Source organism: Labrus mixtus, chromosome 14 (genome assembly GCF_963584025.1).
Source record: "Labrus mixtus chromosome 14, fLabMix1.1, whole genome shotgun sequence".
Classification (NCBI taxonomy): domain Eukaryota; kingdom Metazoa; phylum Chordata; class Actinopteri; order Labriformes; family Labridae; genus Labrus; species Labrus mixtus.
In genome coordinates, this window is record NC_083625.1 from 14705727 (window position 1) to 14733542 (window position 27816).

Below are 27816 nucleotides of genomic sequence, written 5' to 3' on the forward strand. Positions count from 1 at the left end.
ACATACACACACGCAACAACACACAACCACACACACACCACCACACAAAATCAATACAGTAGACAGGAAGCATGCGTAGTGATTCAGTGCACCCCCGTCCCACCCACACTCCCCAGTTCTGCTGCTGAACAGATGTATGGCCTTGGACTCTGGATCCTTTATCTCCTGGTGAGGAGAATCTACATGGTGCTGAAACAACACAATACAATCCAAAACACAGACCATTAGTTCAAAGAAAATTAGCTGCTAGAAATGAGTCACAAAATAAAAATCTGAATGAGTCCCCCCCTTTCCTTTCATTGAAGAATAGGTCCTACACTACACACTTTGTTTTCCTCTTTCAATAACTTTATGTAAAGGTAGGTTTATCAGTGGACAAATATTTGCCTCTTTCTCTTGACAAGCAAAATTCAAAATGTGGGATGAAAGTGGCCAGTGAAATCTAGAAAAGCAACATTGACGCTTGAGCAAATATCATTTAAAAATACAAAGCTCTAAAGCATTGCAAGCATTGCTAGGCAGCATAACTGAATCATGCTGCCAAAAAAAACAGCACACAGGTCAGGCAAACAGTACCGTTCAGATATTTAGTAGGATTTTTCAATTCATGGCGACATTCCTTTTTGAACTTAATCGAGGAAGTACGAAAAAAAGAGTGAAGTGGAAAAGCAATACCAGTCACGGCTGGTCATCAGAGGGCGCTAGGGTGCCACCCAATCGCTCCCTTCAAGGAGAATGGCAGACCTTCACTGAATATGATTTTAAAAAATGATTTTAAGGGACAAACACACTGTACTTTGATGTAGTTATTGAGTTAAACGTTTTACGTGTCTAAGGTTACTGATTGGTGACATGTTTGGTGCTCCGGGGCTCCATTGACTCGCGTCACAAGTTGCACATGCCCATATGCTCCTCTTCAGTTCAAGAGACAGGAGCTTCAATTGAGCACAGGAAAAACACACCAACACCCAAAAGCACACAGCAGAGGGAGATGTCCCTTGAACTGAGACATAAAGAGAAAGTCATGCAGTGTCACTGGATCAGAGCATTGACTGTTTATATTTTGTAGATGAGTGGGAGCAGCAGAACAGACCAGCATGAGTCAGCAGGTTTTACAGTTTGTCTCAACAGAGGCTAGGGTAAATATGCCTGTAATTACGAGTGGATATGGTGTTGCTGAAATTAATAAAAATTATCGTGACGCAAACTCTGTTAGCCAGTTAATGGCATTTTCCAGTATGAGTTAGCACAAGATGTATATCTTAGCTAGAGAACTAAGATATACATCCAAGTCCATCTGTAATAAATTGCCCACACTACAGAACAATGCACCAGCCACAACTACTGAATACATGAATAAATGAATACGAGGTGTAATCTTCTAATAACGGGTGAAGATATTTTTCTAAAATGCGAGGTATCTGATGACGAAAAAACAACATCATTTCTATGTTTTCTTTGGCACTACATTTTTTGTGCTGCCGATTAGACCAAGCAGTAACACTGTATTAAAGTAGAGAAAGAATCCTCCATTTGAATACTCTAATAAGACAGGTGAGGATCGATTCTGTGAGTTTTCAGCCTTAAACGTATAATTGACGTTAGCACTTTGTTCTTCTCTCGTTATGGTTCTTTTGATCAAATTTTGTCTACACATGAAACATTCTGGCTATAGTTCATTAATCCATTACTTGTTCAAAAGAAAGTTAAACGATAACAACAAGCTCTGAATTATGTTTTCACTTAAACATGTTTGTTGGTGTTATCCTGTTTTTGTTTCCCCTTTTATATCTATTCACATAAAAGTTATGGACGTAGAGCACATCAGGTTTGGCTCTAGCTAATTATCTTACATGTTTTATGGGCAGTAAGGGAAAAAAAACAGATGAATGAACTAATATTTTTTCCAACAGATGATTCACCATCCTGTCAAATACAGTTGAGGTGTTACATTTTTGAAATAGAGAGAACTGAAGGCGAAGTTACACCTCACTAAAGGTTTTCAAAAGTTTGAAAATGCAAAATAATTAGAAAAGGGGAAATCCTAACTTACTATTTCCATCAATCTAGCCACCCACCTGATTCTGAGATTCTCAATTAGTACTTTTAAAACTTCTCCAACACACACACACACGCACCCACACACACCCACACACACACACCCACACCCCCCCCCCCCCCCACACACACACACACACACACACACACCATTTCTTATTCCAAGCATGCATCATGAGATTGATAGCAAGTGTGTTAACTTGCGTGTGCGTGCACGTGGGTGTGTGTGTGTGTGTGCGTGCACATGTGTTTGTGTGTGTGTCGTAATTGAGTGTGTCTCACAAGGGTGATTGCTCAGCCCTCCTACATGTCTGAAGTCATCAAAAGGAGCGAATGTAACCTTGGGGCAGCTTGATGGAGCTCAGCAGACACACACACTTGCATTCATATGTAGACTCAGTGTGCAAACATGCATTCAAGCAGATACACCTGTAAACATTGAGAATGCATGCTTTTACAGGCGTAGATTAAAACACAAACACACACACACACACACACACACACACACACACACAGACTTCAGGTAAAATATGCAAATGCTTGTTTTACTGTTCGATGTCAGTGAGCGAGCAGCAGAATGTCAATGAGGTGAAGCAGGAGGCAACAACTTGTGCGGTGACTCTGGGACGCTTTGAGTCAGCCACATGTTACGCTTCAGTAGCTCAACACTTAATCTCGATTCAACACAACCCGGCTAAATTATCTGTGTACCACAAAGGGTCTGTTTATAACTACAGTGCTGTTTGCACTCATTCTTTGGTGAGCTATTTGAATTGATTTTTCTATTACAGCTTTATCTTAAAGAAACATCTGTGCAGTTATGAACTGAAGGAATCAAACAATGTTCCCACAGTGTTTATATCCAACTCATTTGCATTGATGTCATGGTTACAAGGAAATTCTTCTTTTTTGGCTGTTTGTTTAATATTTAGGGCCCAAGCACCGACCTCGAAGCGAGGACCCTATTGAAACTGAAGGAATTATTATTCTCCCTCGCCACAATAAATCGCTTATTTGGGGGCTTTAACGTGAACAAAAACTCACCAAACTTCACACAAAATACTGCCTTGTGTGAAATTTACGTATGAAAGTGGTCCGGTGCATGGGCGTTGCCAACGGCTCCACATCGCCACCAAACGTCACTCAGGGTACTGCGGTTAACCTACCTTTTTTTTGTATTGTAACAATGTTCTCTGTTTATCACAGTGTTGTGAATTAACATGTAGTTCATAACAAACATTTTCTCAAACATGGTGGTGCACGTCCTCCAAAAATTTACTTTTATGCACAAATGCCACTCATATGCGTAATGTCACAGCACATGAGTGGACCAGAACGGAATATGCAGCAGCATATGCCACTCATGGCCGACATATGCTGCGTCACGAGTGGACCAGACCGACATATGCCACGGCATGTGTAACTCATATGCGGCATATGCTGCCTCACGAGTGGACCAGACCGGCATATGCCGCGGTACACAGAAATTTCCCCCAATGGGGGATCAATAAAGTTTATCTTTATCTTTACATGCCACTAACATGGGGCATACGCCACGGCACGAGTGGACCAGACAGGCATATGCTGCGGGACATGAGTGGACCAGACCGGCATATGCCGCGGCACATGAGTGGACCAGACCGGCATATGCCGCGGCATGTGCAACTCATGTGCTACAAAATCATCACACCCAACAGTTTTATGTAGTTACTGCTTCAGTATAAAAGCAATCGAACTGTGGCTAAGGTTTGATTTGGATCAAAGTCAGTTAAGAATTTTAAATCCACCTTCCTGTCTGCCTGCCTGTATACTGTAGATCTCAGAGGACGAACACTCAAGTCTTAACACCTCTTTTTTTGTATTAGTAAACAATGTTCTCTGTTTATCACAGTGTTGAAAATAACATGTAGTTCATCACAAACGTTTTCTCCGACACGGTGGTGCACGTCCTCCAAAAATGTACTTGAAAATACAGCTGCTTCGTAGCTGCAGAGTATTATTATGACATTTGTCTCATCCGTTTAAACACTGAGATACACGGATGGCAAAACAATTTTTTTCATTCTAATTTGAAAAACAGCGAGATGATTCCATTTAGACCTCCGCTGATGTCGGTTTCATTCAGATTAATGCTTTCGGGGGTGGACAGAATGATGGAAATAGTAGAGGAGAAGGTTGAGAGGTAATTGACTCAGACCTTTGTGTTTATGAAGGAAACATCCACAAGGGGAAGGTGAGTGAGTGTTAGTTTGTGTGTGTTCACTGAGTGTTATATGTGAGATCAATAACCTATATAGCTGTGTTTTGTTAAAAGAAGTCATTCATCAACACACACACTTAGGCCACTTGCAGGGTTCAGCTAACTCAATACATGCTCTAGGTCTATTTTCATGCCTGTTAGCTGTACAGTTGCAGACGCACCTTAGTGTAGCCTTATACATTTCTTTTGTTCTTATTGATTTGTGCTATTTTTTTGGCTCTCCTATTATCTTGTCACCTCACCTGTAAGGTACATTTCCTCTCCTTCAAGGAACATCATGTGGCAGCGGGCACACGTAGCACAGCTGGGGTGGTAGCGCTTTCCTCCAGCCTGGAGGAGAGACAGAACAAGAAACTGGGTGTATTCTTTGACATGCCAGAGCCTCCTAGCTTGTCTTGCCGAGAACGTCAGAATTTAGTGCGGCTTGATTGAGCCAGGCTAACATTTGTGAAACTAGTTAGCTTCACAACGTTGGGAAGAGAAGTGAAGTAACTCCAAATGTTTTTTTGGTAACCTTGAGATTTTTAGCACTTTAGATTTTTGTGTAGTATAGATCTCTTTTAGATAGCTCACATAAGCTTCACACAAGAAAATTAAACAGGTGATTGACTGGCAAATCTTTTTTTCGAGAAGGATGTGTACAGAAAAGCTAGACAATGTTAAAAAGGATCAACTAACCCCACAGCTAGCAGTCCTGACCCAGCAAGGTTAAGGTTGTGTGCTTCGCTTAAACTTCAGCAACTATGAAAGGTACACTTGGCTTACAGATTCAGAGAAGCGTTGCGAATTGTATCGCTGGAAATGCGTTATATATAGAATCTGATCAACTTGGAACCGTCCGGTTTGCAAATCAGAATCGCCTAACCAAGGCAGGGCAGGAGACGTGAGGCTGCATGTGGGTTTTAGGTCAGCAGTTGGGCTGGAATGTGCCGAGGCCTGCTGAAATCTGTCATTTGGGTTTTATGTGTTGTCATGTTTTACCTACTTGGTGGTCTTGGAGTAAATGTTGTTGTGAATTTCTTCTCGTAACTGTGGTAAGGAAATAGATTTCGGCTGTATGTGATGCTTGTGTGTCACACAGCATCCGGTCTTAAAGTAAATAGTGATAGGCCCTTGATGGTTTCTACATTTAATTTTATGTATGGGCAGTAAGTGTGTATGGGCAGTAAGTGTATTTGTAGCCCTCATAGGTGTTTAGCCATCATGTTATTTCACTTGTCAATGTTACATTGTCATTATGACTAAGAGGATATCACATGAAATAATAATAACATATAGCTGTGACATCATAATGCGGTTATCACGGGGTGATTTAATTGAAGTAATACAGCACTGAAGGCCAGGGTGTAAAATGCAGAAGGAGAAAAGAAGAAAAGAAAAAATAGGACATGGAGAGGGAAGTAGAGTAAACAAAAAGACAGGAAAGGATGGGGAAGACAAGTTTACCAAAAAAAAGTAAAGGGAAGGACATTGCAGGGTAGAACAAGAATGGCGATAAAGGACAGAAGAACTTAGGAGGAAGAAGGGAGATAAATGAAAGGACAGGGAAAGAAAGACAATGGAATGATGGGAAAGAAAAGAAAAGACAGGTAAAGAAATGAACAGGACAGAACATGTCAGGAAAAGGGTAAAAAGAGTGAAGGGTAGGGAATAAAATTACAGAAATTGAAAACAACAGGAAGAAAAGGAGAATATGAGATAGGAAAGGACACATCCAGGAGGGAAAAAAGTGAGAGGAAAATAAATTACACAGAGAGAATCAAAAGCAGATGACACAAATGAGGAAGTGAGGACAGAGTGGAGATAAGATTCAGAGAAAAACAATGAGGATGAAAAATGGCACGAGTGGCAATAAGAAGTACAAAAGAAAATGAAAGGGAAGAGAAGATGGGAGAGTGTTGTTTTGTTGGATTTCCAAATCTGCTTCGTCATCAGTCAACGCTTCAGTCATTTTAAGACGGACAGCTGCATTTTTTCACCGTTTTTTTTTTTAGACTGACACACACATGCTTCCTATGTGAACACAAACCCACACGTTCTTTCACAAAGACACTCAGAGGCAAAAAGACCTGCACTTCTCCTTCTGGTTCCCATCTGTCTGTTACGTACACACACATACGTACATATTAACAAACAGAAAAAGTTGTCTCACCTCAAGTACTCTGCCACTGATGTACCTGTTGCAGCTGTCACACCGTATCCCAAACTGGGAGTGGTAATCTGTCTCACAGTACGGTGTCCCATCCCTGCCAGGAACAAAAAGCAAAAACACATAAAAAGGTTGGCTTATAAATATGAAGACGCTTCCTTGTTTTGTGCAACTTGTACAGTGCCATGAACAAATGTAAAAACAGTACATTTTAGGCATGTATATATAAACACAGAGAAGAGAAGATATCAATTAAAATCTATATAAAAACAAAGTGCAAACTCTGAATTTAAGACATTAAAAAAATGAAGACTGAGCTGCAGTAATGATATGACTATTATAAATAGGAATTGGTTTATAAAGGCAGTCAAAACCAGAAGTATTAACTTAAATCAATTTTTTTACTTTCACTTTAGAAAGCGTTTGATATCTGATCAAACAAAGAAGAAGTTGTTCACAGGCGGATCACAACACCTACTTGCTGATGTACTCTCCGGTGAGTGTGCAGCCACATGTTCGGCATTTAAAACAGCTGACGTGCCACTGACGCTCCAGAGCCAGCAGAGACTGACCCTGTTTGATCTCCTCACCACAGCCTGCACAGTCTGCAGGAGAGGAGAGGAGCAATTAAAACAAAGAATAGGGATGAGAAAACAGACTTTTGGACAATATTTTGCGCATTTATTGTTGTACTTCTCTGCCCTTGCCTTTCAGCTATGCCAACCTCTCATCACCACTCTTCTTCTTCGGTATCCCATCTTCCTGTAGAAGTCACACTGTCTGTGCCAGATGGAGCCACTAGAATCAGGCTACAAGACTACCTGAAGCAGTGGGTCACCTTCTGTTTGTGTGTGTGTGTGTGTGTGTGTGTGTGTGTGTGTGTGTGTGTGTGTGTGTGTGTGTGTGTGTGTGTGTGTGTGTGTGTGTGTGTGTGGCTGCAGGGCATGTGACTGTTTCACACAGTTCAGCAGGTGGACTGTAAAAGTCTTCCAGTGTTTGTCACCTGTAGGGTTCAGAGTGTCTTACGTTCTGGATGGTTCAGAGTGCTTGATTTTCCCCCTTTTTGTAAGTAAGAGGAACCTTGAGATGCTATTATTAGACCATGTTGATTCCTGGTATAAACATGCTCCCTGCCTGATCTCACCAAAAGACAACCATGACAGCACGTGTAAATGCAAAGAAGGGAAATTGACGATGCATTGACAAGATTTGAGCGCTAAACCAAATTCAATGGGATCGTGACATGACCACAATATGAATGAGTAACAATGACATTTGTATTGCTGCTAAGAAGCCATGGTACCGCATAAGAAACAAATATGAGCACATCTTTTAAAGGAAGAATGTGCGACTCTTTGATCCAGTGGATGTCACCTTTGAGCACCAGCATGAAACCAAAACAAACTGCTGTTTGGCAAAGCCTGCGCTATTCTGGAGCCTCCGCTCTCAACCAGGAGCACACCTCCAACCCTTCTCCACTCGCTCTTGCACTAAAGAGTTATCAATTAGAACGCACCACAATTAAGCACCATTAAGCACAAACAGCGGACAAAATGGTTCTGGGCTCGAGCTGTCCTGCATTGTTGTGTTAGCAGGCTAATGTTAGCACACTTTTGTTAACTCATAGCTTCACATTGAACATGAATTGACACAGAATGACCGCGACCTAAAGACACTTACGTGACATACAAATAAGCAGTGAGTAGGCTTTGTTATTCTTCTTTTCTCTAGTCCTTGACTAAAACAGCTTTATACGCAAGTCCGTCCCGTCCATGTAAACACGATATAAACACAGCCCGACAACAACACAGCCAGCGGGACTTGCGCTTCTCACTCATTGTAGGCAATCATGACTCAGAGGGATAGTTACAGAGGATAGACTTGATTTCTGCTGTATTTATGTGTAAAATGCAGATTCTGCCTTTAAAATGTCCATAATAGGTGATGTTGTACAGTTGCATGTGCTTTTGAATGTGTGTGTGTGTGTGTGTGTTTGTGTGTGTCTGTGTGTGTGTGACTTACAGCTTGGTCCATGGACCTTGACGGGCTTGTCGCTGCTCAGAGTGTGTGAGCACTGCTGACACACACACTTCTTCCCACAGAAGGTCACCCTGTCTCCAATCGGGAACGGACTCCTGAAAAAAACACACACATGGAAACTGAGAGTCAAACAATGCGGATAAGGGGATTCTGTGCTCTTTATTTTTGTATTGATGCGCTAGTTCCAGATTTCACATTCAGAGTGATCAGTGAGCAAGTCTTATTCCAACTGTGACTGAGCTTTATGGATTAGGGTTTATACTTTTAAGGATACGGTGTTTTGTTTTGTTTCATCAACACATCTGCCCTCACATAAAGCTTAAACCTCGCTGTAGTTTACATCCTGTGTGTATGATGCTTCACATCTGGATTCTTGTACTGTTATGATATAGCAGCCGTGGGGCTATATATATATATGTATATATATATATATATATTAAATACAGTGTTTCCCCTAGGTTTACAGCTTTTGGGGGGGGGGGGTGCAAGGAGACGGAACGAACACTTGAAGGAATCTTGGTGTTTATGCGTTACTGTTTTAATGACAGCTATCCTCTTCTATCGGACAGGTATCCTTAAATGACTTCTTTCCCTAATTTCCGACTCTATCCACTATCCCATCTCTACAATAAAGGCACAAAAAGCCCAAAAATGAATCTAAAATGTATATATATATATATTTTTTTTTAAATTGACCTTCAAGGGGGGGGTGGGAGGGGCAGTTGGGGGTGTGGGCCGCTTCCCTAATATAATGGTAGGGGAAACATTGAAATATATCTTTGTTATTAATTTCTCCAAAAAAAAACAACAATTTTCTTAGCAGTTTCCACATTGATTCTACTTCACGACCTTTAGCTCATGAACATTGGGGTCAGAGGAGCAACTTCTATGGGACATGAGAGTGTCTGATGGGTATGTTAATGAATACATTTCATTAAAAGGACAAAACATGATCATCAATACCCTATCCAGCTCTACTTTATGCTGATTTTCTGTCCTCCGGTAAGAGTTTTTCTGAACACTCTAAGGGTGCTTGTTGAGGTATTCATATCAAAACTTTCCCTGAATCTCATTTGAAAGTTAAAATTTTATTCCAACATGCTGACACAGCAACTTTCAAGATGAATACACTTCATTCACAATTTCAGTGCATGCTGTTCTTATTCAATAGAGCGAGCAGACAGACACACACACACACACACACACACACACACACACACACACACACACACACACACACACACACACACACACAAACTCAGTGTAAAACTCTGAACATAAGCAAATGGAAACCCAAAGATCCATCTCTGACTGACAGTTAGTTATTAAAGATAAACTGTACGGCTCACAGGACACGCTTCATTTAAACACACTTTTTTCAGAGCACAGTCGCTCCAGCTCTGAGTGAGCTGATGTTCGGTCTTTTTAGATTTACATGATATTATATAATAAGTAAAGAGACCAGCCGACTGCAGCAGACTCTTCGCTTTGTAATACTTTAAATTGTATCTTTTTTTTCTCTCGTATTTTCTTACTTATCACTTCCAGCTAAACTCTCGCAAACTTACCAAAGGGGAAACTAAATACTCCAAAAAATATAATGCTACTCATGGAGAAATTGCAGTTATTGTTAACTTGTATTCTTTAGTCTTTGAAAGCTGTTTTATATTCAAATGTCTCAGAGGAATAACCCTGGTTGTGGCATTATGATAAATAACAGCTTTATCCCAGCTTTGTGTATGTGCAAATGCAAACAATATAGATACTTTTTTTTTAAGTTTATCTCCTTTTTTCTCTTAATCTCAATTTTCACAACTAAATTATATCTGTAAGGCTCTTTGAGACACATCTGGAAAAGAAATGCTCTCCAATAACTGGAATATGATTCCTTTAAATGTCACATATGATGCAAAATACTTTACCATTTTTTTCTAACACTAATATGTGTCTTTAGTCTGTCTACAAACTTCACAATTATGAGAAAAGTCCATCTACTCTGTCTTTTGCCTGCTCCACCTTTCAGAAAATGTGTGCTTTGGAGATTTCCCCTTTATGACATCACAAAGGGCAGTAACCCCTCCCCAGTTTGGTAACAATACCACAGCTATAGGTGTTTGTTCTATCCTCTGAGTCTGGCTTCTCAACATAAACAATCAAACATGGTGCAAGAAAGCCCAAGCTCGAGCCTTTCCAGAGAGGGGCGTGGTCAGACACAGCTCATTTGCATTTAAAGCTATAGACACAGAAACAGCCTGTTCTGAGCAGGGCTGAAATAGAGGGGTTTATATGCTTGATAAAATACAGGATCTGAGAGGAATTATTAGAAGAAACTTCAAAGACATGTTTTGGGGACCTCTGAGACTTATTTAAACTGGTTGAAAAGGAGGATAATATGTGACCTTTAATAATATATAGCTAACATGTTTGCTCTGATGACTGTTTTTCAATTACAGGATCTTTAAAAGATTCTACCATCGTTTTGTCTGAACTGCTTAGTGGAACTTAAAAAAGACATGCATTTACTGGCCTGCTGTACTTGTACATATTTGTTATTACAAAAAGCCACCTATGGTTTGCAAGAAGTTGTGTACAGACTTTCAAAGTCATTATAGAGTGCCACAGTACGCAGTGCTCTGTGAGAATCTAATTAGTTGGTGTTGTTTTTAGTGGTCACAAGTTTGAAATGAAGCACTGCTGAGAGGATCCCTAAGTACACAACAATAGAGCTGTAAATTCCTTGTTAGACTATAACCAATACCACCTTAACAATGTTTACTGTATACCCCACTATAATAATTTACAGTATATATAAGTAGGGATACAGTATATAAGTAGGTTCATTAATGTAATATGTTGTGGCACGTTTCCAGACCTGCAGATGCTGCAGACGAAGCAGTGTCGGTGGTACGTCCTCCCCAGTGCAGACACCACCTCTCCAGTGATGTACTGCTCACAGCTGTCACACTGCGTCCCGTAGAGCCGCTGGTAGTCCTCTGTGCAGATGTACTCGCCAGAGTGGTGGAAGAACCCCGAGTGGGCCAGATCACAACCGCACACTGGAAAAAGAAAACACCGAATCAGCTCAATTTAGTGCTCAAAAATACAAGGCAGACGGACGGGACAGAAATAAAAGTGTACTGTGTGTAGTGGTTGAGCAGCTTGGACTGTTAAACTCATTCACAAGAGAAGTTGTTTATGGCATCCTGCTGTTACAGAGACGTTCATATGGGAAAGTTTCACTCATGTACAAAGGCCCAACTGGGGACACGAGTTGGAAATTAGCAATAGCTATATACTCTTTATGCAGCACATCAATTTCATGCTTTGTATTGAAATTATGTTAAATTGCATTGTCCCTATTAAATAAATAAATTAAATTCAATGTAATTCATATTGTATATATTCTTAATTGTAGGCCTACAATTACCGGTACATAAAATCAGTAATAGTACACTGTCAGTGTTTTTTCTTTCAGAGTTTGCTAGTGGGGCTGGTAACAGTGGAGTCCGTTGTCCTTTTGACCTCTAAAGGGTTAATACTGTAATCTGGTTTTGAGGATTAGAGGAGTCACGTCTAATCTGTTAAATTATACAGTATGTTATGTTGTTCTGTGAACACAAAGGCATGTACATAGAGAATCTGTGTGCCTCCATACAAAGCAGGTCTTGTCAATGTGAATCTGCATGAACTGTTCACACATAATGAACACATTAACATGTATTTATGGAGGCTGTGTTGGGGGATAGATGCATGTCCAGGCAAAGAGACACGTGGGGCACACACTTTATCTACTGACAACATGATGTATGGCTTTTATTTATTTAGCAAATGCAAAGTCCCTCAGCCAAATGATTGCTTGAGGTCCAGCTGTGCTGAGGGTGAGGGGGCCGCCGATAAGCAGGATGGTTAGACTGTCTGAAAGCAGCTGAATGACTTTCTGCTCCAGCTATCAGAAGCAGGAGGCTTACTGTGGCCCCCCTCCATTTTGTTTAAGGGATTTTCTTTTTTTTTTAAAAGCTATTTTTAGTCACAACACATGACTATGACAGGAATATAGAGCCAATAACAACAAGATTGGAGTTAATTGAAAACAAATGACATGTTTTTGAGATTTACTGAGTAAAAAAAGCCCTCAAATTTTCATTAAAATTAACTGGAATATCCCCTAAGATTAGAGTCTTAGATTTGCAAGAAATTAAGAGAAAAAAAAATCTGTTATTAAATCCCAAGTAAATGCACAAAATAAGTACATTTTTTTCTCACGAAACATTACTATTTCTATCACCTAATATTTCCTAACTTTGCTGTCTGTCTCATTTGTCTTTACCAACTTGGCCCTAAAACACCATTGTTCTTTTACACTTATTATGCCACCCCTATAAAGAAATTGTATCCTGAAGTCCCCAAAATGAATTAACTCACTGCTAGTAATTGTCAGAACCATATTCTATCTTTTCACCTCTGAAACATGTAGGATCTGATGACACTCTGATATTACCTGTCGGGTACAGGCCAGGCCGGTGTGACGTGCAGCACCTTGATACAATCTGGATGTATTTAAAGTAAGACATCTGAATGGAAGCCAACCGATCGAGATATCTGACTGTGAATTGAAAGTCTCGCCTTTAATTAAGCTAATGGCTCTAAACCCAGATGAGTGAATGGATCCAATCTGATCTGAGCTGGCGTGTTAAGTGGCTCAGACAGAGAGAGAGAGAGAGAGAAGGAGGAGAGAGAGAAGGAGGAGAGAGAGAAGGAGGAGAGAGACAGAGAGATAGATGGGGAGGAGAGAGAAAGACAGAGAGAGCGAGAGAGAGAGACAGAGAGAGAGAGAAGGAGAGAGAAAGACACAGAGAGAGAGAGAGAAGGAGAGAGACAGAGAGAGAGAGACAGAGAGAGAGGAGATACTGCAGAGCAGTCTAGCTGCCTAATGTATGTGTTTGTGTAATGTGTTTAACATTTTAAGTGAACTGAATTCCTTTATAAAGTTTTTCTTAATAAGCCTGAATCCAAACATTTAAACAAACATATCAATTTATTACATTTTTCATTGAATGTAGCCAAAGGACAATTTAATAATTATTTACTGTAAATTCCCTTTACAAAATATAATGTTCTAATATTATGCAGGGCTTCAGATTGCACTGGTAACAATTGAAGATTTCAAGACTGAAACCGCTGTGATTACATAAACCATATTGCTGTTAAACAACTAACTCTATTGCCAAAGGCAACATCATTAAAAACAGAGCAGGCAGACTGTTACACAGAGGCCATGTAGGTTTCATTGTATTGTATCTTCTAACAGTAGACTAATCAACTAAGTACTACTACTACTTAAGACAAACAGGGTTTGAGAAAATAAAGAGGCAAGTGAGAGAGAGAGAGAGAGAGAGAGAGAGAGAGAGAGAGAGAGAGAGAGAGAGAGAGAGAGAGAGAGAGAGAGAGAGAGAGCAACTACAAAGCAGTAAATACAGTGAACTGAAAAGCTTTAAGTAAGTTAGACATAGGTCAGCTAAACGCTTTAACTCTGGAAATTGTAATGTCTACATGGCTCATATTAGAGCATCAAAAGAGAAAAGTATTTTTCCTTCAACTGTTTAGAACTGTTGAACTTTATGAACAGAAAAAGGAAACCAGTGTTAATAAATCAGGGGCCATATTCATAAAGCAACAAGAGTTGCTACCAGAGACAAAATTCTAAGAAATTCTTAAAATCATGACGTTTTCTAAGAAATTGCCCCTTTACATTAGTTATGTATACAAGCGATATGTAAATATGTATGAGGGTTAGGGTTAGGGTAAAGATCGAAGAAATGTTCCCCAAACCTTGAATGACGGAATGAATTATACACTACAGATAGGAACACGTTTGTGGTAGATCTCATTAGAGCTTGGGTCTGTCGCAGTTTTCAATCAGCAGAGTGATCACACAGTTACAGGGCTGTCACAGGCTCATTATTTACATTACATTAAGTACTAATATAACCAACGTACTTAACAAACAAGAGTAAATAAATATAAGTAATGGCATTGAAGAGGCTGCTGCACAAGTGGGCATTTGTTTCTAATATTTTGTAGTAAGTGATCGTTTGCTCTTACTGACATTGTTCCCTTTTTTCTAGATCCTTGCTTGTGTTGTACTTACTCTCTGATGTACGTAGCTTTGGATAAAAGCATCTGCTAAGTGAATTGTAGAAGTGTAGAATTGTAGAATTGTAGAATAGTAAGTTTACAATTTCTTCAACAGATGTATTTTACAAAAAAAATGTTCATAATAACACAACCAATGACTGGATTCATCTGATTAGGCCGATCAATTTTAGTCTTTCTATGCCCATTATCATTAAGTGAGAATCTTTACTTTTTTTTTTGTCCCTTTTTTATTGCAACCAATGACAGTATTTGAAAGAATGTGTCATATAGCAACAGGATCAACCAGGCCTCCTCACGAAGATGTCCCTTTTTTTTTTGCTCACAGTTTCTCTGAGGATGTTCCCGCTGTACACCACTCCTAGGACTCCTACTCGCAATGTTTAATGTAAGTTACTGAGACTATTCTCAGAATGTTTGTGAATACAAGTCAAGTGTGAAGTGCACTGGTGTCTGATGACCCACTCCCCTGCACAGCCACGTTCTGAATCAGCCACAGCTTTCTGACAGACTTTGCAGAGAGACCTGTAAATATAGCAGCATAGCAGTTGAGCCAGTTTAGAATTTTGTATCTCCAACTCAGATAAGCAAGCCTTTATTTCTTCAGGCAACTGATCTTATGGCTACTCAAACAGGATTGACTTTCCATTTTAGAACATAAGTGTTTGCTTGCGTTCAACAGAAATGCAGCATACCATTGAAAAATATATCAAAATGATTTTCCAACACAGACTAAAGTTTTTGTTGTTTCCAAAAAATAAGGTCAATTTCATTTTTGTCTTTAAACTGCAAGTTTTTTTTTTTTTCAAAAATGTAATTTGAAGTCAATTTAGAGAAAAATGAAAGAAAAACTAGGACATCACCCTCAAACACAAGAAACTCTGTCTTTTTACAGTTTATTTTCTCTGTCTCCTTTGCCTCTGAAATCATATTCTTCTCATGGCAAAGCTGCTGTCGCACAACTTTAAAATGCCAACCTGACCTTTATCAGTCGGCTTGAGAGTAAAGCTGTTCACGCTGGAAGACTTCCATGTTCTGTATGTGCTGAATACACAATGCATAAATACAAACACATGTATGTGATGTTTGTTGTTGTAAACGTATGTTTCACAAGCATGCCATTCATTTTTATCTCAGCAAGTGGGCTTCATAAATCTCTTTAGTTATTTCTTTTTAAGATTATATCTGAATAAAGACTTGTTTATGCCTTACAGTGGACAGAGTCAGGCACTGGGGAGAGAGAGTGGGAAATGACATTTTGGAAAGGAGCCACCCTGCTGACAGCATGCACATTTTCATCACAATCTAAATGAAAAGCTGTTAAGATCAGAGGAAAACAGGAAAGAGAGGAAGCTGTTGAGGCATGGCCTCCTCAGAGACCTCTGGTATATTTTGATTTCAGATCACTGGCTATTTTCATACACTGTCCACACAAACCAAGAACCATGTGTGAACATTTAAACTGGCTGTGTTTGTTCATGTTATTTATCCTTTCATCAATCTTTTAGGATACAATACATACATCCATCCAACAAGCACAATTATGACATTAATGTGACTTTGCTGTTTCGATGGCAAGTGTTAATGCTTTTTTTACTGGTGGTTTATTAGACTGGTATTTTGGCAATGCAAACCCAACGTTTGAGAGATTATAATGTCTGTCAGTCAGCCATTTTGGTCCTGACTTAAGTGTCGGATGGGTTGTCATAACAACTTGTACACACATTCATGGTTCCCAGAGGATGCAACCTGCTGACTTTGATGAATACCGTGAGGGTGACCTTTGTAGCTTCATGTAAAAATGAATGAATGTGAAATGAATGACAGTGAAATTCAAAAGAGTGAAAAAAACCAAGGCACTCTTTAAAAAAAAGAAAAGTAAAAGGCCTTTTTTCACCCTGAAGACGGCTGTTTGTGTCGCTACTCCAGGGTTTTTACACAATAGATTTTTTTTCAGCATTTTTATGATGTAATAACCAATCAAAGATCAACATTTGGATCAAAAAATGTCTCGTACAATAATTCCAATTATAATAATAAACAATAAAATAATGACATAATAATGTATAATCCTTAACTACATTTTCTGCTAATTAGCACGTTTTAGCATATTTACAGGGCAATTTAATATTATTCTTGATGATAATCTTCGGCATTGACATGAGCATATCCATAGAGCAACAAAAACCTGTTTCATGCTCTCTACCAAAAAAAATATATCTCTATGATGAGCAACTTAGATGTAAATTCATCCATTAAATCTTATAACTTGTTAGTACTTTCACTAAAAGTGTAGATGAGTGTGGCTGAGCCAAAATCATTTCATTACGCTTTCATTTTTGAGATTTACAGTGTAATTATAATAGTAGAGGCAGAAAAGGCCACTGCAGAGAATTCCCAGAATCTAAATGAGGTTGTGCCTCTCTGCTGCCATCCATTATCCCCCTCTGTCACATGACATTTCAGTCTTTCGGGGACAGTCAGGACAAATCTTCCTGTCGCTGCTTGAACCTGCTGACAGAAGCTTAATTTCCCAAACAGCCAAAAGTCATTCAGCTCCACAGAATTCCAGCCAATAAAGACCTCAGGACCCCACATGACCTCACCCTGAACACCCCCCCCCCCCCCCCCCCAACCCCACCCCACCCCAACCCCACCTGTTGCCCCATGCTGGGGGTTTACTAGGGATGATCCCAGGTCTGTGAGTTGAATCAGCACAGGCACGTTCAGAGACAGCAGCAACCTCTACACAGAGTTTAAGTCCTCATGTAAGCACCAGTAATGAAGATCATCATTGATCAATAAAATACACACACATTCTAACCACTATGAGAGATTTTTTTCTTCATTTTATGATAGAGCACATCATTCAGGAAACTATACTTTTTAGAGACAGAAGAACAAACGTATAGTGAGCCATCATGGCAGCGCAATAGTTTACACTGTTGCGGGATGGGAGGAGATAAAGACATGTGAGAGTTAAGCTTATGAGGAGGTTTTATTTTGTGAAGATTCTATCAACCCTGTGGACAATAATACATGTTGTTTTCTGTCTTGGTGTTGTGTTTTTTTGTTTCATTCCAAAGACCGAAACGATGGACTGCACAACCCCTCCCAAAAAGTGAAGGGAAAAATATTGGCATGGCTGCAGAACAGTTCATGAGCTCTGCCTCCTCCATGGGTCAGACTATAAAATCAAAAATACAGCTCAAATTGTTTTTTCTCAAACCAGTTTTTTATCTTTATATTTGGTCCTTATCGGGTTGTTTAATGGGAAAGTGTTTTTCAGAGATGTCTAGTTTTAAATAGTTATCAGTTCCTAAAAAGAGTGGATATAACATCATGATTGACAGCTCTTTGAATCATAAAGGCCTATAGGGGAAAAGGAAATAATTGGAGGTTAGAGGAGAAAGCAAGCAGAAACTAAATTTCAGGTCCGAAAATAGTATTGAAGACAAAAAATATAGGATTTTTTTCCTTCTTTGATTGTTCCTTATATCTATTTCATTTGTAACTCTGTGCTCCATCAGTTTCCTTCTGTAAGCCTCCTCTGTGACCTTCTTTCTGCACATCAGGGGGGCCGGTTCAGCTGCAGTTCCATGGAGAAACTGAAGTAGTTAAGTATTTCTTTCTGCATCTGTTAACAGTGATTTGTAGCCTATTAGATTCAAGTGCTCTCCACGTGGACACACATATTACACAAAAACTGGCATAAAGAAAACACATAATGATTTCTTTGTTTTCTGCCAGAGGCAAAAGAAAAGGGTCAAGGAACTGGAAGAAAAAAAAAAGATTCCAAAGGAGGAATGCAAATGAAGATGGATTGAAGATGATTTCTGGAAGGCCTGATACACGGGTTGACTCTGTCTCTAGCTTTCTAATTTAGATATATAAAATAGCATGCACTAAAGTAGACCAAAACACCAGCACACTGACACAAATGTTCATGCAGGGACCCACACAAAGAAGAGCGCTGCATGGCTGAGCTGATACAGCGGTGAAAGCTTCACAGTTTGTCCTTGAAGTCTCTTGTGAAGAAAGAGCCTGGCCATTGTGTACGTACAGCAGAGAGAACACTAATACTGATAAAATGCACTGCTCCTGGTGTGCCTCATACTGAAACACAAACTTGTTTCAAACAAAAGTGGGTCATGCTTTGCAGTGAGCTTCTCAATGTAAGAAGAATCATGAGTCGGTTTTAAATTCAGGTGAAGGTGAGACCCTTTAGCTGTGAAATCTTTTCAAATAAATCAATTTGCAAAGGTTGTACATTTTGTTTAAATTTAAACTCCACACAAAAAAAGTGTTTGAAAATGTTGGACACACTGCCTTACATGTAAAGCAGCCTTGTGAAATGTTTCACTGGAGAATAAAATAATGTTTGGGGTTTTGATTTGGTTCTCTAAAAAACAGATACTGAAAGGTCAAAGATGATGTACATGGTTCAATAGACTCCTGAAAAAAAGGCGAGGAGGGATTGTTTTGGACACGAGGCTAAGGCGAGACGTTGTGAGAAGAGAAGAAAGGCAAGACTGGAGTCAAGGGAGAGATTAGACGAGGAGGGAAAGAGAACGCATCATATGTGAGGAGAAGGAGAAGTAGACAGCAAAGTGAGGAGATGAGGATGTGGAGGATGAGACAGGGGTGGGGGGTGGGGGAGGGACCCAGGGGAGGTATCAATGAGGCTATCGATCTGTCCATCCAGTGCCCGTCTACCGTCCTGTCACTGTCTTCCTTCATCTATTCATCAACATGGGATGGATTTCCCTGTGTTGCTCCTCTGCATTAGCAAGAGTGTGATCAGGACGGACAGACGGATCAGAGAGAAAGAGAGGTTTGAGGGGAGTGTGTGTGTAGGGGGGTCTTACCAGTCTTACTGGAGGAGGCGTCATTATCAACAGACACATTGGTACAAATACGCTACACAATCTGGATGGATTGCACTGAAAATGGGACTCTGCATACCCAGCAAGACACGGGTCCAACCCTAAAAATACTGGCATCATTTGTTTTGAAACGAGGCCAAATTCGTAAGTGTGCTTCATATTTTATGAGAGATTTTATGACAGCAGATAGATATTATTTGCAGAGATACATCTGCTCATGACTGATTGGCTTGGTTAAAAACAGCATTGGTTTGGCTTTCTGTTCTTCATCTCTATTGCTCTGTAAGAAACTAAAAGTTTAAGAAGTATTCAATTGATTTTAAGGTAACTTATCATAGCTTATCAACATCTTCCTCTTACCACGACAGTCAGGCCATCAAGCTTCTGAACTCCAATGATGACTGATAATGGGTTTTGATTGTGTTTTTGATGATGGTTTTATGGACGTTTTTTAAACATTCTCAGTTTCCTGTTGTTACCTGATGAACTCTTGTATTTATGAATTTAATGTCATTCACAGTGTTTGTTGTTTCTATTGTCTGAGTCTACGTGCCTGTGTTTCTATATGTTTTGTAATTTTTTTCATATTGTTCTCACCTGGCTGTGAAACAAATTTCCCCTCAGGGACATTTAAGTTGAAGTTAAAGTTGAAAGTCCCCCATAACGGTTGATGCTGCACCAACCCACCTGTCAATCTCCGGGCAGGAACATTACACAGTTTTCCTGCAGGGAACTATGGCCTATGACTTGAAGGTGCTGACCCTCATCCTAACAGAATCACATCTTGTACAAAAAACAGAGATGACAGTTGGCCACCAAACCTGACACCCTCCTCCCCTCCGTTCCACCTTGAGATCGGGTCCATGAAAATCAAAACTGGTGATAAGGAACAGTCATGGTGGAGGGCAAGACGCACCTTATATGACGCACCACTTTGGTCATATAAGGACTGGATAGCTAGTAGCAATGGCCCAGGAACTCCATATTCCTACAGTCCCCCCAACAAGACCCCGAGAGACAGGATCTTTGGAGAAGTGGTGGGCAGTATCGCCTGAAATTCATATCACTGAATTTTCTTTTGCTTATTGCGGTAACAGTATTATTTTTGCACTATTAAAGTATCAAAAGGAATTGTGTATATGAACACACTTGCAACACAATGACCCCCTTCTTCCCCTAAAAGAAGCCTCCGATACTTGACTAATTTCTGTGCATTCAAAGAAAGATGTTTTTATATGTCACTGTTTGTTCATTTGTCAATACATGGCAGCTTGTAACTGAAACTGTGTGGTTTAAAGTTTTGATTCTCTACTGCTGAGTTTTGTTAAAGTTCACATAGTATACCAACAAGGTAAAATAAGTCCCAAGGCTCCCCAAAACATGTCCTTGAAGTTTCTTGCTCAAAATCAACTCATATCCTGTATTTTAGCATACCTATAAACCCCTCTATTTCAGCCCTGCTCTGAACAGGCTGTTTTTGTGCCTATAGCTTTCAATGCAAAATGAGCTGTGTCTGACCACGCCTCTCTCTGGAAGGGCTTGGGTGGCTTGGGCTTTATCACACTATTGTTGCCGTATTGTTTAACGGCGAGAAGGCAGACTCGAAGGGCAGAGGAAACACCTAGCTGTGAGAGTGTCAACCACCTGAGGGAGGGTGATGTTATTAAGGTAGAATTTCCAATGGGCCAGTTTGAGCACATATTTTTGGAAAAGTTGAGAAGGCAAAAGATTATGAGGATGTAATTTTCTTATTATTTGAGGGTTTGCCGACAGGCTTAGGACGAAAATGAGTGTTCGAAAACCAGAGTAAAGTGTATTTTGCATAATATGTGACCTTTAAGTGGTTGCTGAAACACCATATTTCCTGAATTGTCTCTTTCATAATAAAGGTGCTCAAACAACATAATAATGGTGAATACCAATTTACCTGATTGTTGTGTCATAATTCACTTTCGTCCTAAACACGGACACACCCTCTGACACGAGGAGAGGTGGTGCCCTTTGATCAGTGAGTGTGTGAGGCTGTGACCGCTGCCTCTCTATTCTAAGCATCAGAGCCAAACGTGCAGAAGACCTGGGGACCGGAAGCTTGAGTAGTCTGCGTGTGTGCAGTGTGCACTCCAACCAAATGTGTGTATTGAGACTGGTGATGACGGTATTGCAAAAAATCCATGTGCTGGCAGAGCTTAACACCCTTGTCAGTATATATCAGTATATATATATACTGTATCTCACAATCCTAAATCATAGGCCTTCTCCAAGTCCACAAAACACACGTAAAAAACGATTCTGTTGACTGTTCCATTAGTTGCCTGTGACATTTAGAGGAACCATATTGATCAATTCGTACATATTGTTGCTGGAATGTAAATGAAACGGTGTTCAAAGGCTTGAGGAGTCTTATATGAAGTTAAGTCCCAGTGCCGTTGTACTCCCGTCAGCACTAAAATGCTTCTTGTCCAATTAAATTACTCAGTCAGAACAAACTGTTGTATAAGGTACTTCAATCTTGCTCTCTCATCTGTCTCACTCTGCTTATCTGTTTCCATTTCTCATTCATCCCAAATCTCCTCTCCTCTCTCTGCAGTCTCAAATAGATGCTCTAACGGGAGATTACACTGTTACAAAACAAGGATGCATTGTAACCCTCTCTGTCATTCAAAGCTACAAACAAAGAATGTGTGACAAGAGAGGGACAGTGAGGGGAAGGGAAAAGAGGAAAAAATAATGAGCCCTTGTACTAAAAGCTAACATTTGATTCCTGACCACTTCATCAGCTGAGTCTGCTAAGCTCTCAGTCCATTATCTAAAAGTCATTAAGCCTACTCTGTAAGATCAGTTGAACATAATAATAAATACTTTTCTTCCATCAATAAATCTAGACAGTGTTATGTCAGAAAGAGTGAGTGCTTTGTTTAAGCCAACAATCAGTGATTTTTTTAGAAGCGACTATTTCCGCTATGGTTAATTTTAATATCTGCATTAAGGTATTTTCCATAAACAGTAAGACAGTAAGAGCACTCCTCTTTGGTTCTTTGTGGCTGAATGTATTTAGGTTCCTGGCAGATCCAACAGAGAAACAGTGTTGTCTTGCAGCATACTTGAGTCTGTGTGAGTCCAGGCCTGTGAAAGGAGGTTAGCAGGTTGAGGTCTGACAAGGCGCTGAAAAACCCGCTGACTGCACAGCTAAGCTAGCTGCTGACTCCAGACGTCTATTTGTGTGCTCTGTCCCACCTGCTCACCGGTGGAGCTCAAACATGCAAAGACACACAAATACTGCATGTTCTCATATGTGGTATGTGGAGAAATGCAACTTTACCTTTCCTCTCTGTTTGCCTTTGCCATAAGGAACCTCGACAGCTTTATATACCTTCACTAGAAGAGGAGGGAGCTAGGTTACAAATCATTCTTCTTTATGTGATTAATTTAGGCACATGATTTAAATCATAAGATTGTGTCATTTTTCTACGTTCTGTGAGGATCTAAACGTCTAAGAGGTTTACTGGACAGTGGACAACAATAAAACACAGGATATGAAACAGTATATTTCATATACCTTCCAGTATAAATTCAAATACTAATGCAGATACCGTACCAAACTGCAAACTGTTCTTTGATGATTGTTGTACAACAACTGCCACAATGGTTGATTACCAGAAAATATACTAAATGCTGAAGACTTCAAGGCAACATCAACAAAGTGCGCCCTCCGTTTTACCTTCCGTTAAATTTAAAAGATTACATTTTCCTGAGTCTAAGTGAGATCCAACAACATGGTTTGTGATTCGCAGATCATTCCCTGTGTAAATAAGAAGGGCTATGTGTCACATAGCGTTTCTCTTTTATAGAACATTCTTAACTTTTATCCTGGTAAATTTCAGTTTCTATTTCACTAGAGACAAAGCCTGCCACTGATTCAATTGTGCTGGTTCCTTGTTGTCTGAGTACTGGTAATTATTAAATATTTAATTGTGCTAATTGATGTGGGTGGAAACCACAAATGAAACAATGTGTGTGTGAGTGTGGGAGTCGACAATGGAAGAGGATGTGTGTCATACAGTTTGTGTGCATGTGAGGAGGTGCAGATGTACACTTACACAGAAGATTGTTAGTTTGTGTAGGTGTGCAGATTTTTTTTTACCTTGGCAGGTGAAGCAGTGAACATGGAAGTGCGTACTTTTGACACGCACCACCTCCCCACGACAAACCTCCCCACAGCGCTCACATACGATGGGCGAATTTCCCCGGCTGGAGAGAGGAGAGCTGCTGTTGTTGTTGTTTCCTCCATAGAGACCTGAATGGTACTGAACTGAGAAGAAGACAAGAGAGGATCAAACACATGTCACTATTGTTTTAAGGCCTCTATTTCTTGTCCTCATTTCAACAGCATTAAAACATCTGATCAAAGTGTGACAGACAGCAGGAACTACTCTCATAAAAAGATAAGGCATGTGATGCATTTTTTGACAGGAAAGTGCCTTATTGCAGGAACATGTGACAGCTTAACACAATCTCTAATGAATAATGCAAAGAACAACAGTTGCTCAGGTGTGTTATGTATGCAACTGCTGCTTGTCTTGGCATCTTGCATTCAGATAAGTATTGTAATACATATTTAGTTTAACCGGACAACATTGTGTTGTTATTCAATTATGTTTTGTTTTGAACACGATTAGTAATTACAAAAAAGACGACTTGCCTCATGAATACAAACCTGTGTACATTTTATTCTATAGTGCTAACTTTTCTTTTTTTCTCCTTTTAATAACAAACTAGGAATCCCACTGTTCTGTTTATTGCAACATCTGCATAAGTAAAAAAAGAGCTTTGAATTTTTAATATTGAAATAGACAGGATGCAGAACATGACACACACATGCACACACACACACACACACACACACACACACACACACACACACACACACAGCGGAACAGTGGAGCCCTTTTGGGGATTACACCTTCATCCTCGATTATGAAACTGGTCAAATCCCTCTTAGAGACACAAGTCCATTCTTTATGCTCTCTGTCACACCAAACACACACGCAGATGCACAAAAACACACAAAAACTCACAGTGCTTTATCTGTCATGTCACGACTCAGGGCTGACAACCGTGCAGATTGAATATATTTCAATGACTAACATGATGTTTGATCAATATTGACATAGATTTCCTGTAGCAGCTGACTGAACTCAACCATCTGAGCAACAATACTATTGTATTCGGCAAAATTCAATTAAATTACAGTTCACGCTGCTGCATCACAGCAGCGTGTCCCCCCCCCCGACACACACACACACACACACACACACACACAGGCAGGTTAAGCTGATGACAGCAGGAGAGAGACATAGAGAGAGAGTTGTGTTTCTAAAATTGTTTTCAGCATGAAAAAAAGGAAAGCTGGAACATAAATGTTTCCTAACAAATAGTATCATCAGTGTGTGTGTGTGTGTGTGTATTTGAGAGAGAGTGTGTGTACAACAGAAGCTGGCATTGGAACTATAGCCAGATGGCAGCACACAACTGAACCCACAGACATAGAAAGATCAGAGCCACCTGTGTTTGTGCATGTGTTTGCATGTGTGCGAGAGCGAGAGAGAAAAATGACTGAATGTGTTATATTCTTGTGCATTTGTTATTTGGAGAAGGTTTAAATGATGTGTGCGATAATTATTTGATTTATGAAGGTGAAACTATTCACATTGTGTAGTAAGGTGTATTTTGTTAAATAAAGTTATTTTGGTCGTACATTTTTCCAACAAGAACTGACAAGCAGTCAAGTAACGCTCTTTACGCAAACACTAAGCTCACATCTGATCTTTCCAAACAAAGCCTCGTTGTCCTGTGATTCCAAATCGCATTTCCCTCAGAGGTAGTATGTCCAACCAGGGAATGAATATTCAACAGAACTTTTAACTAAATTACCTCAAGACCCCTAAAATGATTTGCAATCTCAAGAAAAGTACCAACCCTCAGTTTAGTAACACGGTCTGTGTCAGTCAAATACTTATTTTTCATTTTTTACAATTAAATGTTTAACTTCATTCAAACACAATATGTGAGAAACATTAAAAAAAGGAAGCATTTTATTGCAGAGACATTTATGAGCCCCTTGGTTGGGAACAGAGGTTTACATCACTTACATCAGTTAACCTAATGATGGTCAGTATATAAGCAATATGTCTAACGCCATGTCCCCTATATTTTTCTATTTTCAAAACTTGAGGGAGGCTCTAACTAAAGTGTGCAGTGTCTGAGAGCATCACACATAAAGTCTGACCTTTTACCTTGTGGTTTAACTGTATGAATGAAAAACACTACAGCATCCCACAGTAGGAACCAAACCAGTCAGCCAGAAAATAATCCTCCCCCTTTATTATGGAAGATATTAGGGGATACACTGTCAGCCAGGGCCCCTCATGCCACACTGACAGAGTCATAATGTGTTGGAGTGCAGCCCCAGCGGAGCCCTAATATAAGGTTAAACACCCCCTGAGGTGAGAGCTATAACACAGGCTTGGTTTTTTGTGCCCCTTCTGCAGAGCTACTCTGTTCTGGACTTTGGGATTTGATGGTTTCATATTATTAAAAACCTGCTGTATCTTGGTCTATGTTTAGACACGGGCAGATATGATTATGTGGCCGACACAGTGAAGACCGTTAGATGTGCTCTTCTGTCGACAGTTTAATCATTTCTTTCAGAGATATCTGACTGGCTTTAGCGGGTTATCATTTTTTTCTTGACCTGACTTACCTAACATATTTTCTGCAATACCAAGTGCAATTTTACAAGTTTCTAAGATCACATGAAATGGATCAAGCGATCATATCCAGTGACCGTGGTGTGGAGGAATCCCCTTTGTCATCATAACCACAGAAATCTGTCAAATGAACAGAAAGGACTGTCATAGATCAATACACAATATCAGCCTCTGTTTCTAACCTTCACTGACAGATAATGACAGGATGAAATGCAGCGTCAATAAGCGAGGCAGGTGATCAATAGCTTCACTAAAGGGTTGTTTATGTCTACTTCAAGTTAAACCCTCCCAGGACACTTTGATATTGATTAGACAGAAGCACACTTATTGAATGAAAAACCACACAGGTGCGTCTCGAACACACACACACACACACACACACACACACACACACACACACACACATTTGGGCGAACAGAGTCAGACACACACAAATTATTGCTTACCATTTGTCGGTCCACTCATGATGTGATGTAGAAGTCCAGCAGCTTGAACACTCAGAGTTTGTATCAGTCAGCAGCAGGAGAAATGATCCAGATATGACTAAACATTCCTCTGTGGTCCAGTGCGACTTTAAACTCTCCCTCCCTTTGTCTGTGTCAGTCTGAAAAGGGCTTTCCCTGCTCCTCCCCGCAAGCGGATTATACTGCCAGGCGGTGGACTACTGTACCCCTCCACCCCTAGTAAAGACAGCCGCTTCAGCCGGAATTAAATCGCCACTGACTGGTACCATCCTCCTGCTCCTCCTCCTCCTCCACACGCCTTCAGCTTCCACCTCTTCTAGCCAACAAGCCTCAGCGGTCCTCTGATTCAGGGTCCATCCCGCCCTAAACAGTCAGTGCGCTCCAGTGGACGCCAACACGCCTGTGCGCTCCGTGGCGGTATATGCTGCCTGGAGAGTTTGAGATGGTTTTCACACTCTCGGAGCTGTCAGAGATCTCTTTTACCGTGCAGGACGAACTCCATGGAGGGATAGCGCCGAGTAGCGTCCAACATCGGAACTGCCGACGGAAATCACCATGCCAAGGAACAGAAAGATTTTTGAGCTGTCATTGTGCTGCTTCTTCTTTTCTGGCTAGGTATCGACGCTTTAATGTAGGCTAGTCTACTTCATGGAGAAGGGGTGGGCAACTGGCGGCCCGGGGACCACATGCGGCCCCCATCAACCCTCAACGTGGCCCTCAGGTTAATTTTTTACACTTATTTGAAAACATGAAGAAAACATGACAAAATCTGCCATGAAATCATGAAAACCAGAAATATGTCCATAATAATATTTGATCACTGGTATATGTTGAGTTAAATCTGAGACATAATCGACTGTAATCGTTTTTTGTGTTCTAGAATTTGGCCCTCTGGCAGTGAGAATTAAATGAACGTGGCCCTTGCTGTGACCAAAGTTGCCCATCCCTGTCATGGAGGAAGATAAAGTGCGCACATGAAAGATTAAAGATTAAAGATAAAATCATTTGGTGATAGGGTGTCACAAAAAAAACAAAGTTA

At 40.2% G+C, this 27816-nt stretch overlaps 1 protein-coding gene across 2 annotated transcripts in view; it reads right to left on the bottom strand.

Moving 5' to 3' along the window:
* LOC132988100 (actin-binding LIM protein 3-like) overlaps window positions 1-27225 on the bottom strand; it is a 47407-nt gene extending 20182 nt beyond the window's left edge. The window contains exons 1-7 of one of the 2 annotated variants that reach the window (XR_009675780.1): window positions 26760-27223; window positions 23688-23855; window positions 11380-11563; window positions 8490-8602; window positions 6946-7072; window positions 6471-6564; window positions 4561-4648 (exon numbers count right to left, since the gene is read on the bottom strand). Coding sequence is in view for 1 of the 2 variants with exons in the window: in XM_061055251.1 (XP_060911234.1) it covers window positions 4561-4648; window positions 6471-6564; window positions 6946-7072; window positions 8490-8602; window positions 11380-11563; window positions 23688-23855; window positions 26760-26778 (793 nt within the window). In the remaining variant the exon portion in view is untranslated. Of the gene's footprint in view, window positions 1-4560; window positions 4649-6470; window positions 6565-6945; window positions 7073-8489; window positions 8603-11379; window positions 11564-23687; window positions 23856-26759 lie in introns of both variants that reach the window. The other variant, XM_061055251.1, reaches the window with a different exon arrangement.
* Window positions 27226-27816: the final 591 nt, after the last annotated feature.